The sequence below is a fragment of the Solenopsis invicta genome, chromosome 14, assembly GCF_016802725.1.
Source record: "Solenopsis invicta isolate M01_SB chromosome 14, UNIL_Sinv_3.0, whole genome shotgun sequence".
NCBI classification, from domain to species: Eukaryota; Metazoa; Arthropoda; class Insecta; order Hymenoptera; family Formicidae; genus Solenopsis; species Solenopsis invicta.
Genome location: NC_052677.1, coordinates 15,808,446 through 15,821,827, shown reverse-complemented (window position 1 = coordinate 15,821,827; position 13,382 = coordinate 15,808,446). Strand labels below are relative to the sequence as shown.

The window sequence follows — 13,382 nt, the reverse complement described above, 5'->3', positions numbered from 1 at the left end:
GAGCTGAAATTTTTACGCATTCGTCAAAATAAGCACCCAATGAGAATTTGTGTTTTTAAAACAGGATTTGCATTTGTAAAGCAGAGAATATGGAATTTCGTATCATTAGAATTAAATCCAATACGCGTGTCTCCAACAAATAATCATTGATGATTCGATGTGACGGTACCCTCAAAAACCGCACGGAAAGGAAGCGCGCCTCCCGCAATAACTCACTCGTAAACGTTGCGGTGTCGCGGATACATCTTGTGTCTAGTGAGCGGAACGATTAATTTCGGCCCAAGATGCCCCTTGCATGGGAAGTACCACGTGTCTGTCAAGAACGCTTTGTTTACCGGCCCGAGAGAAGTGTCTCCTGGAAACGCGCCAAACCAGAAATGCGTTCTCAAACGACGTCTGTTCTTATCACTGTCTTTTAACTTCTTTTACTTTTAGCTTCGAAGCCCGAAGTAGAGAAATAATGAACACTGATTATTTAGAAAGAAACACGTTATGTAGATAGTACTTGCAAAAATTATACATCTTGAAATATTATTAGGTAGATTTCAATTAATCACAAATTTCTTTCGACTAGGCACAAATTTTTTCCAAGTATTCCATACAAATTTAATAATGCAATAATCTAAAAATTTGTACCTTACACATTTTTATCATTATCTTTTTTTTTTTGATCAGATATTTTATTACGATACAACGGGGTAATTTTTTGCACAAGAAAAATTTGTATGTTATTAACTGTATTTTTTTATAATTAAACTCTCAAAGTAAGATTTTGGATTTTATTTTTCACGTGTTTATTGGAAGCGTTGTCTTCCACATGACTTAGCGGTTGAGTCCGATCTCATCTGTTCCCAGCCACCTAGATTTATCGAAATTCTAAGCATTTGGCGAGACACATCGCTGCAAGATTACGGTGTTCCTTTTTAAGACTCGAGCCGAGCCACCGTTTTTGCTTTTCCGTGCATGCGCTCCGGCGAGAGCTCGAGCCGTCTCCGCTCCGTGATTTATCTGAAATTTATGTATGCGCCTTCGTGGATCGTAAGAGGACGTCTTTCCACGTGGAAACGTTTCAGAATCGACGGGATCGTCTACGGTAGCTCGATCCGCTTTGATTTGTCGTCGATCCTCGATGCGTGCGAACGTTGTAAATATTTAGTACTTGACGTCGTTCGTTATCTTCGCGTGTCGCGAATGTGAGAAAGACATAAGTTTCTTCGCCACTCGGAGATTTCTAATTCTTCTTCCGAAAAACTGTCGTCTATTTTTCGTAAGTGGAACGCTAACATTACATATGTTTCATCAATTATCATCACAAAAATATGCATTAAAGCGCATCATTTTCTTGTGTTTCAAAAATTTTACACGAAGGGAATGTCCTGTCTTGAAATTTACCCTTAAAATCATGGGACAATACAAATGTTAATGATTTTTACTATAATTTTAGTAAAAGTTTATCAATCTATTTTATGTTATAAAACAGTTTAATTAAATATAATTAAAATTTTATCAAACTATTTTATAATATAAAATAATTATAAAATTTTACCAAATTTTACTGAAATTATAATAAAAAACTTCAATGTCTATATCCCATTTTAGTGATATTTAATCAGATTGTATTAATGTTACTGAAAAAATAAGTAAAATTCTTCGAAGTCTATGTTGTCCCACGACTATCATGATTCTGAGGACAATTCTAACAGAAAAGTCTTTCCGTGTACGATCCGCAATCACGCTACATTTTTAATATTAAATATACTATAATTTATCTTTCTATGCGCTTCGAATGCGACGTTGCTCGGATGTTCAAAAAGTCGCATGAGAATTCTGTCCGGAAATAGAATGAAAAAAACTGTCCGGTTTCATTGACGCGTATCGTGCGAGGACGAGGAGTTCCGCGAGCGGTAAAGGAAACTGCGTCATACAGCTTGGATGCGTTTTCAGCTTCTTTTTCGAATACCTCGCGTTCCGTGTATCCTCTCATTCCCTCGCTTCATTCCTGAAAGAGGCGTACATCGGTGCACTTACCGATGCACGGAGTGCATTCCTACACGAGTGTATTTCAATATAAACAATTGGCGAGCGAATTTTCCCCGGGCCCGTGCTCGAGTGATTTCTGGCCGACGTGATGGCGATGCTTCTGTCTGCGATCGCGACCCTGCGGCCTCTTGCCGACTAAGACACTCCGTTTCTTTCCTCTTTTTTCCCCCCAGCTGTCTTTTTCTCCGTCATTCCTCTGCCTTCCGTGTCGCGATTCTCTTTTCGTTTCTTCTTCTTTCTTTCCTCCGGAATTTTATGTCTGAATTTCTTACCCTGCTCTCCGTAAGAGAGCAAAAATTTGCGTCGTATTAAAAAAATTATTTCGAAAATATACAGCAATCTAAAGATTAAGCAAGTAAAATAATTAACGACGCTTTGGCAAATTTTGAACTCAAAATGTACGCATTATTTCCTTTAGATTTTGCTCAATAAATCAATATTTTACTGCAAGAATGACAATTTTCATTTTGTTATAGATTCTGTTTTGTTAACAAAAAAAAACATTTTTTACAATAATTTATAATTTAATTAAAAATATCCCGTTATTTAGTATGGGTGATGCATTCATATCTGTATATTCTAATCATTCGAATTTAATATTTACATTTGCTTCTAATCAATACGATATCCCCACAGGATAATTCCTCACAAAACTATCGAAATAAATAATTACAATTTTTAAACTAAATTGTCATAAAATTACAGAGAAAAATAATATTACGCAAGTTATAAAAATAAATTTTTGAAAAGTTGTAAATGAAAGAAAAGTATTTGTAAATTTCGAAATAAAATAATCAATTTAAAATTTGAAAAATTAAATATACTTGTAAAAATGTAACAGTATGATAATTTTATGATTAATTACGCATTAATAGACGTGTTTGCGATCCGGCTTTAATAGCACGCGTGAAAAAAATTGCGGACTCGAGGTTTGCGATTTCATAAATGCTGCACAAGGGTTAGAATAATCAGTACACCGGTTATACTTTGTAACGTGATATTTTCTTATTATAACATCTGCAAAAAAGACCAGTTGCACATCTACAACTCCGTACATATCGCCGTTATGCATCTCAAAACTGGTTACATCATCATCAATAATGCTTTTATTATTCGTCGCAGCGATGTTCTACACGACGCTACGATACAATATATATATATATCCATTTTATATATATATATATATATTTATTTATATTTATATATATATTTTTTTCTTTGCAATTCATTTATATATATGTTCATATATTTTCATATTTATATATTTATATGCATTTATATATTTATATTCTTTATTTATATTTATATATATTAATTATTTACACGTCTTTTATACAAAAGTTTTCACGACTTTATACATAACTATGTATAAGAACGTCACTCTCTCGCGCCCTGACGTACCTACACACGCGTTTATTTATCGGTATAATACATTTTTGAGTTTCGTGAGCAACCGTATCATCGTGCGAGCACCTCGAGCGGGATCTACATCACGGGAACGTGAGAATGCATCGACAGGGATATATATTAGATCTTTATGTTCAGTTATTGGATAGGATAGTGAAACCATTAAAAATTGAAGTCCGTCGCGTGTACCAGTTTTTTAAATAAATGCCAAAAACGACACAAACTATATTACACTCTTTTTCGTATACAGAAGTTTAAACATATAAAATAAATACAAAATAAATATAAAATGTATTATAAATTTTAGATTAAGTAGAACGTGCGTCAATTTTCTTTCCAATTTTAATAATTATTTTAGAGCGGGCAACATAAAGTCGTGTATTTTATTTTAAATGTAAAACTTCTTTAGACATAATTACAGTTTACATTATTAGGTACTTTAGATTTTTCTTTCGTTGTCTGAAATGAGAGAAATCATTTATAACACTATTCCATCCAACTGATTTATCTGATTGTCGGTGATTCTTTCCACATTTTGGCAATCACTATCACTTTCCGAAGCTGCTAAATGAGCGAAAATGAGAAAAGCAAACGTAGAGTGTACAAAAATTATCACTCGTTTAAGCGATTAAGTACTCGATATATGGTAGTGATTGACGTTTTCCGGATCCGAGTCGATACTTTCTTATTTCGTATTTAATCCCTTACTTTTAGAATGGCATGTAATTTATAAATATAATTTTAAAAAATCAAGATCGAATGCGAATTGTTCTTGAATTAAGGAAAAAGGAATATTATATTTAACTACGTATATCTATAAAAGTTTAATGTAAAACTTAGAACAAAAAGGGAAAGCATATCCGTGACAAATTATATATCCGTTTTGTGAAAATTTTAAAATTATGCACTAATTTCGATAATGCGGGACTCGATATCCGCGAACAGTCCAGCATCAGTTGGATCCCGCTCGAGATAACCCAATCGCAGAATTTCCTTCAAGGAACGACCGCTGCTTAAACATATTAGAAATATCCCATATACCCCTAAAAAAAGTGCTCCACTAAGTAACTAGCTCGACATTGCCACATTTACTATAACATAGTATTCAAGTATCTTCTCTTAATATCATTAAACAACCCTATACAACGCGCGGAGTCCGTTGTGCTGTTGTTGTGTATACAATATATTGTACAATATTTATAAGATAGAAAAAGCACCGTTTCGAAAAATCGGGTTTCAATTTTGACATTATCACATTATTTTGCGACCTCGCTCTCTCGTTCACTCTTGTGCTCTCTTTTTTTTCTCCCTTAATTTTTCCGCAAACAAAATACACACACACACACACATACACGTGCGCGCACGCACACATACACGTGCATACACATTGAAATAAACACGCACACGTATCTTGCATCGCTGTTTTCATTTCACGTATGTTTAACTCGTAATTATTTTTATCTGTCGAAGACCCAGCGACAAGCAATATCAAATATTTTTCATCTTTCAATCAAAAATATATTTCGACATACCTCGTAGCATTCTTATCGTAATGTTGACCCGTTACATCCCAAATTGAGATACTTTTCACGTCAAAGATCTGAAATTGCTTTTTTGTTTCTTACTTGTTATTAGTCTTGCTAAATATGCGAATTCGTAAAAGAATGAAAAGAATTAAAAAAAAGATATATTATCATATTATATTATAATCATATTATAATAATTTTGCTTTAAAATATTTAAAATTTATAAAACTATAATGGGTTCATCTAGCGGCATCAAAAAACGTAAAAGAAAACTCTGTTAGAAATTATATTAATTGTAAAAATAACTAATAATATATAATTTAATTTAACAAAATAAATAATAATAATGAATCAAATAAAATCATTGTATTTATAATTTTTAATAATTTATATTATTAAGATTTTATTCCAGTCACTATTCATAAACATTGTAATTCCACTGTATATATTGCTAACACATATTTGCATTCAATAATGTATCAAGATGTAACGAGTCGAAAATCGCTTTTTTATACAATTAAACAAATCACGGCGATCATTCCATCGAAATTTCTAATCAATGATAATTAGAAATGGTATTCATTAACATAAAATGTGTATTTTATTGCAAGGAGTAACAACAGAAATTTGGCGAATTCCGTTTACAATTGGAAATTTACAATTTCGCTTTATTTAAACATCTCACAAGGGAATCCTGCGGACTAGGAAATTCTAATTTTAATAAACCTTTGCATATATAGAATAAATTTCTAAATTTTTAATTGGTACGGAAAGTAATCACAATGCGTAGCATCAATCCTGCGAATTTTCATATATCTCAAATAACTCTGGAGATACATTGCTTTGTATATGAAGGATAACTTTATCCCTTATAACTGTTTCTACAAAAATTTCAAAGTTCATCTCTTTATTCTATGTACATACGCAAATTAAAATCCGAATTTCCGGGTTTCGCGAGGTTCTCTCGTTAATGCAACAAGATAACGACTTACCTTACCGCAGCGTGCTCCCTCCGAACATCTCGTCTCGAAATTATCATATCGAGTCAACTGTGCTCCGAATATTCTATCGATCGATCAGTCGACTGATCTTGTGATTGCCGCGGAATTAATCGTGACGCGATGATGTGACACGCAATGGCACTGGCATACAAAGAAGACGTTGCATCGCACTCTCGAGTGATCTCGTCACGTACGCTCTTAAGTAACCCAAGGTAAAAATATCGTATTTACAAGATACATAATATTGGCTATATATATATATATGATATCGCGCGGTATTGTCATCCAAGTTGAACGTCACGTGTAGGGCTTTGTCGTCGCTCGCTGCCATTCTTCCTCAGGGCTCTCTCCTCGAGGATGTCGAACGTCGTCGCGTTAGATGAGACATCGAAATCGCCGCCGTAATTCTAGTACAAGTAAACGCGATCACGTTAAACGCTTATTCGCAATAAAAACGCCCCTGTTACAAATATCACCGCGCAACCGCGAAGGAGACCGATTTATTTCGTGCGATCTCACAAGTTTCCTTCGTGATTTCACGCCGTAAAATGCAACGTGCTTTGCCTTTTACATCCTACTTTTACAACAATTTTTTTTTTATATTAGTCAAGTCGATTCGCGCTAAATTACCAGGTGTGCCGATGATGCCCGACTCTCTTAGCTCCTATCTAAGTACTATACATAAAAATTTGTACAATATATTTATTTTTAAATAGATGAACTTTTCGATAACATCGTGTATCGTAATCTTTACAGATAATTCACTTTTAAAACAAAAACGGATTTGACGAGACGTTCGAGCGACTTCGAGAAAATGTAGTAAATAACATAAAACAATAACAAAAGTGATCGTATCGTAATGTACAACTAAGAAAATCGCAAACGGACGAGAAGTGAAGAAGAAAATGCGTAATACAAAATTATTAGAACTTGTTTACAATTGTTTTTACGTATATTAATTAGAGCATTTTATTTAAAAAAAAAGAGAGAATTCTCGCCAATTTATTAATAATAATTTTTCTTAGTATTAAATAGATCTCAGATATATTATCATGCTTCGATTTATTATATAAAGTATTAATTAAGATTATGCAGAGATTTAATAATTTTAGGAAAAGTACTTTTTGCGAAGAAGAATTTCGATTCCGTAAGCGCATTTTTACACTAATTCGAAAGAAGGACAATTTACACATAATTTACAAATAATTTACGAAAATATTTTATTACGAGACACAGACTAAAGTCGTTTCTGAGGTTTTTTTTGAAGGTCTTACGTCGTAATCAGAGAATTAGGACACTCGATCATGGCTACGCGTAAATAAAGCCAAAATAAAATCATGACTTACCGTCGATAATCTTCACGAAGATTACAGACGACTTCGACAAAAGCGCGACGTCGTGAGATTTAGTTCTGCGATGTGTATGTGGGCGCGAGCGTCGTTTGACCGAAAGGGATATTTCCGAAAGAATGTTTCACGGGCTATGAACTTGGAGAACGCAGCCTCGTAGAGGAGGCGTCAAGACGAATGACTAAGGCCCATGGCATGACTCGACTAATAGCGTGTACTCGACGCGAAGATTGATTCGAGATAGCGATGGGAGATCCACCAGCTCTCTCTCTCCCCCTCATCGTTGATTATAAATGCTAATTTATGACTTCTTCACGCCAGGCTCGTCTTCTCTCTTTCTTCCACCTTCTCTTTATTTCATTCTTTGCCATATAACAAAACGCTTATCTATCTATCTATCCCCTTCCCGAGCCCCTGTAACTCTTTCAATCTCTCTCTCACCCCCCTCTCTCTCTCTCTCTTTCATACTTGTTTATTCGCTTTCTCTCACTCATTCATGCACAAACATGCATATGTGTGGAACAACTGACATGCGTAAATCCCTCCCTCTCTTTCGCTTGACCACTCTAGTGAGTACCAAGTTTTAACGCCCAATGGATGTTCTTGGATGATGTCGGGCCCCCGCTCGGTGCCTCCACGATTTTTTGAATGAGTGCAACGTCTTTATTACGTATTTTTCTCTTTGCTTTCTTTCTCTTTGCCCCTTTCTCTTTCTTTCCCTGTACATCACCGAAAATTTCTCTCGTCCGATGAACAAGATGACCTCTTCTCCATACGCCCACCTTTCTCGCTTCGCGCGCATTATCCTGTCACTTTCAGTCGAATTTTGTTAATGACCTTACTTTAATTCTCTTTCTCTCTCTCTCTCTCTCTCTCTCTCTCTCTCTCTAGATTTCTCACTACTTTATCTTCTTTCATTTGCTTCCGTCAATGCGCGTGCTCTTTCTCTTTTTGACGTCGAGTCGTGTCTCGTGTTAGGGTACAAAAGTCCTCAAGTTCTGATTGATATTCTAATTCGTCGCGAGTACCATACGGATCTAACGAAACACGCTCTCTAAAATTTTTGGAGTGGAATTTCATCTAAAAGAGTGGAATTCCACTCTAAAAGTGTGAAAATCCTGCTACTCTTTATCAAGACTGGCAGGATTTTCACACCTTTAGAGTGGGATTCCACTCCAAAGAATTTAGAGAGCGAGTACAAGTATCAATGACGAGGAATATTATCGCGTCACGCCGCTAAGAGCAACGCGGATACGGTAATCGGATTAATGACGACGTTGACAAGAACGACCTTCGATCTCGAGACCTCGCGACAAACAAGGCCCACAGTCGCGCCTCTCACCATTTTCGCTCCCGTATCGAGCATATTTGGGATTCGCGACGTCACCCACCCTCGCCACGCTCGATTCTTCTCTATTCGTACGCGAATCGGGCTCGCGGGTTATCGTCAGGCGCCGCGACACCGCTGTTCGAGGTGTAATATTATGCGGAAGCTAGCTGCCGCCAGACAGAGTGTCACATCGTGGATATGTAGGGCCAGTTGAAGCTGTTGCCGCTCAGCAGCATGTCCCTGATGAGCGTCTCGATCGGCGTCTTGCCTACCAGCCGCACGAAGAAGAGCTGCTCGATCACCTGCGACGAGACCGTGCGCAACGACGGCAGTCGCAGCAGCAGCTTGCCAAACCTCGTCGGCTGATTCGGATACTGGGTCCGACAGTATTCTTCTAGGGCGCACTGCGACTTTTCCTGAAGAGACTCGATGTGCGCTACGTCCGAGAGACCGCAGGCGTCTGTAACAAAAAAATCGAAGAGAAAACGTTTAGACGCAAACGTACAAAAATGATTATCTTTGAACAATTTTTAATTCAGTATAGCATGTCGCATATTCCGCTAATTAGAAAATTATATGACTATCGTGTTATATCTTCAATATCATATAGACATATAATATTATATTTTTATGGAAATTTTTGTTGCATTAAAACTTTTTTCTTGTATATATTTCTTCTATTATTTTTACGTATCGTTCAATTCTTATAATTAGGTAGTCTTCAATACGTAAAGTATTGAGATTCATGGTACAGCTGGAACAAGGTCGATTATGTATGAAAAAAAATTGATAATTCATAGTTATAGAATATAATTATTTTATATGGATAATACATAACGAAATATCCTGTAAATATGAATATGTGTCGTAAGAAGTTCGTTTCTTCGCGCCTTGACCCTAATCTCTTGCCCGTGTTCGTATAGAACGCCGGTAGAAAATCTCAGTTTTTCCGCTCCGAACGTTCTCCTCGTTAGGCGAAGCGTGTTTCTCGATACGCGCGGAAGGCGATAACTGTTGCCGTTTAATCTACGTGCACAAAGGAAGCACCTACGCTTCATTATCAGGCTAATTATCGTTGTTGCCCATTAGCCAAGGCATGATTAGCGAGCGGAGAATTCTTTTCTTGAGTAGATCGCGACTAGAAGGTCGCGAGAGGAAAAGAAGAAATTACGCGCCCTACCGTCGAATAACAACGAATGAGCGCGCTCGACTTGGTGGAGTTTGGAAATCAAGCCTGCGAAAATAATTTTGGCAATTCGGGAGTGGTTTTTTGGCTAGGTCAAAATTATATGCGACCAAGATTGGCCACTTACTTTCCAAATTTCACAGAGTTGATTCTCTCGTTCATTAGTGCAAACGGTATTTCGATATTCTCTTGCAGTTCTAAATAGTAGAATTTGCAAATTATTTTGATCAGTCAGTTAGCACAGTGAAGCGCTCATCACCTTCGTATGTTATTCATCATATGCAAGGTAAGCTCCATTATCACATTTTTCAAAAGCTGTAATAGACCAAGACGAATCGCTCTATCGTAAGACGCAAATATACGTATGAGAAATCGGGGCATTATGCTGTCCGCACGCATAAATCGATGGGGACAATCGAAAAGCGCGAGGGTGGATGGCACTTTTTGCGAAACTCCCGAACGGGACGAGCCTCGTCGTTCTTCGTTACGCGCGATCCTAGCACGCGGCGCGTGCATAAATGCGTTGCAGACGCCAGATTCCTTTGTGGTAGAGCCCACGTGCGCATAATGGGCCATTACGCGTATGCGGGGAAATAACACGGTTTGCATTTCTGAGCGACGTTTTCTACGCAGCGACGACGTGGAAATCACCACGAACGAAATTGTCCGCGAACTGAAACCGCAAAGTTTGCCAATTATTGGCGCTAGTAAACGCAGCAAACATTTCAGTGAAAGTCTATTAAATATCTATATTTATGTATTACGTTATACGTTAAGATTATACAGATAAACATTTTTTTTCGAGAAAGAAAAATAACGTATATTTATTTTTAAATTTACTATATTTATTTTTTTTTATTATGTAATTCGTCGGTACTGTTTTGTCGGCAAAAACTAATTGTTAAAGATTAATTAATTAAAATAATTGTTATTTGTCGATCAAATTCATTAATTGTAGTGAATTTTATCGACAAATAACAATTTATTCAATAAATGTGATTACTTCATGTTAATGTATATTAGGTATACATCTAAGTGCATTCGTTCACTTTGTCGATTATGTTAGCTCAATATGTTTGCAGAGAGATATATCTTTTTTTTTTAATTACGTGGAAAGAATTATCTTTTATAAAGAATTAATTTTCTAACTGCCTTTTCTAATATCTAATTAAATAATACGTTTTTACTTACTCCGGAGAATTATCAATGATATAAGAAGGCTTATTTGCATATCGTTGCCAAACGCTCGAGGGAACTCTTGCGAAATCTTGATAGAACACTGCAATCTGTATTTCTCAAGGAGCAACACAAATCGCGTTGCAAAAATAAAGAATTATATAAATATACGTCAATTTCGCTATTATTGGACTTATTTTTTGTTATCTAGCGACAAATTTTTTTCTATTTACATTACATCGAGAACATTCATATCAACAATGGACGTTTAATCCCTAAACACTATCGCATAAACACTATCATGGTTTGGGAAATCGTTAAATTGCAACTTCGGACGATCGATAAATTGCATAATTATAATTTATTTTATGAGAAGGCTGTTTAAAGGCTCACAAAACAATTAGCATTTTTGAAAACGTTTTGGTAAAAAAGCAAAATAATAATCTGACTGCATTACCGCCGAACAATTATTATAATGTAGGTCTGAGTTGCATTGCCATGCATTAGCACCGATTAACTTTGATGAAGTCTTATGCGCGATTTAATGTTTACTTCATAAAATTACTCATTGTTTACTTGGGATAATTAAATCTTTTTTATTATCGCGCGAAGCATAAATTAATTATTGTGCGGGATGAAATCAAAATATATAATAAAAGAATTGTCGAAAGTGTATCAATGAATTAAATGAATCGTTGTTTGTTTTCAAAGTACAAATCTTCCTAGTAATATAACTCTTATTAAATTTCTAAAATTATGCTTACTAAATAGCATTCATTCATTAAATAGCAAAATTATGTGAATCTTACTACCTCACTTTTATTTTATTGATAATTGTAAGAGGGTGCGACGCGAAGCGTCAGTGGATTGCAAAATCTAAAAAAAAAAATATATGTAACAATTTTGTCTAATAACACCTTTCTGATTGAAAGCTATATGTTAAAATAATCAAGAGACATTCTCTTTTTTTCTCTCTCTCTGTTTCTTTATGTCGCAATGATGTTGATCAACGAAATCCGAGCGCGATCCGCCGCGTACTCGTATCAGCTTCGATCGACGAGGTCTCAATTAAAGAGATCGCGAGGAATCCGCCAACGCGCGGCCAATAAACAAACTGTCGGATTGGCTCTGTGCGATGTCGTCAGCACCAATTCACCGCATCAGTTCGAATAATGCTGTTGAGTGGCGTCTCTGGTTTCCTCCTCGCGTCGTCTCTCGTCTCATTTTCTCTTTCCCTCTCTCCTTCGTTGCACGCGTTAACCGCTAAATGCTGTGGCGCCTTGTTGACCGAGCACCACCATAAATTGACCAATCTTCAGTAGTGGGGTCCCTGAGTCCCATTGCCGTTTCTTCCATGCTATTACTGGGGCACACCCCCTCAGGACCCCCCGCATGTTGGATTCGATTGACTGAAATTCGACTAGCGATTTATCAATATTGCACGAGTTGCGTAGCGGTATTGAATCAATTATTAGTCGCTTCGCGATGTTTTAGCATTGGTAAGCTGATCGGTGATTGAGAACGCGCTCTCGCTCGAAGCTGAACCTCTAGATTTTTTTAGAGAGATGCAGATGGGACTGTGTGTGAAAGAATTTTATATTCTGTCAATATCCGAAAAGTATACATTTTGTCACGTGATTTGATAATTGACTCTATAGCTTCTTGTTTTTGTATAAGTTTCCACGACAATGATTGTGGGAGTTTCAAGCATATCTTAGATATCTTTAGATTATGGTGCATTGTAAGTTGCGACTATGCTATTTCCTGGACATATCTGATTTGCGATAATCACGAAAAATTTGCAAGATCATCGAGTGAGTGTACAATACGAGATTAGGCCGCTCCCTGATCGATGCTACCTTGGTAGCAGTCAAATGTCAGAAACTTACAAATAAGCCTCTTGTCAAATCGAGATCGCGGATTAGTACGACAAATTTCTCTTTGCGTAACGCGTCCTTTTTTTTCCAAGTGTGTTCTTCGGTAATTTTCTGTCACGCGATCATTGTTGTCGCTTCCTCGAAGCTAACGTCAGTCGCTCGAGTTCCATCGTTTTCCAGTGCGTACCGGCTAGATCCAGCGCAACTCTTTGTCTTATTAATCTCAATTTCGTCGGGAGATACTCGACGTCGTCAACCGCCTTATGATTTTAATATCTGTAATATCTATAATTACGGCGCGTGTTACGTAATTTTCATGAATCATTATAAATTTTTCACATACCAATAACTTACAATTTCATCTATTTATTAAATTGATATTGATTTCAAAAAAGTTCTTATCTGTACTTTTGGGCATGTAAAATTATTCGAAGTACTTGCAATATTACATTATTGTTTCGTTTTTTCTACAAAAATGTTTAGTCTAATG

General features: G+C 36.2%; 1 protein-coding gene across 2 annotated transcripts in view; it reads right to left on the bottom strand.

Annotated features, from left to right (window-relative positions):
- Positions 1–3,020: 3,020 nt before the first annotated feature.
- The window catches only part of LOC105207607 (COUP transcription factor 2), a 122,007-nt gene continuing 111,645 nt past the window's right edge, over positions 3,021–13,382 (bottom strand). For both annotated transcript variants that reach the window (XM_011177159.3, XM_011177160.3), the window contains exon 4: positions 3,021–9,113. In XM_011177159.3, coding sequence (XP_011175461.1) covers positions 8,839–9,113 — 275 coding nt within the window. In that variant the 3' untranslated portion in view covers positions 3,021–8,838. The remainder of the gene's footprint in view (positions 9,114–13,382) is intronic.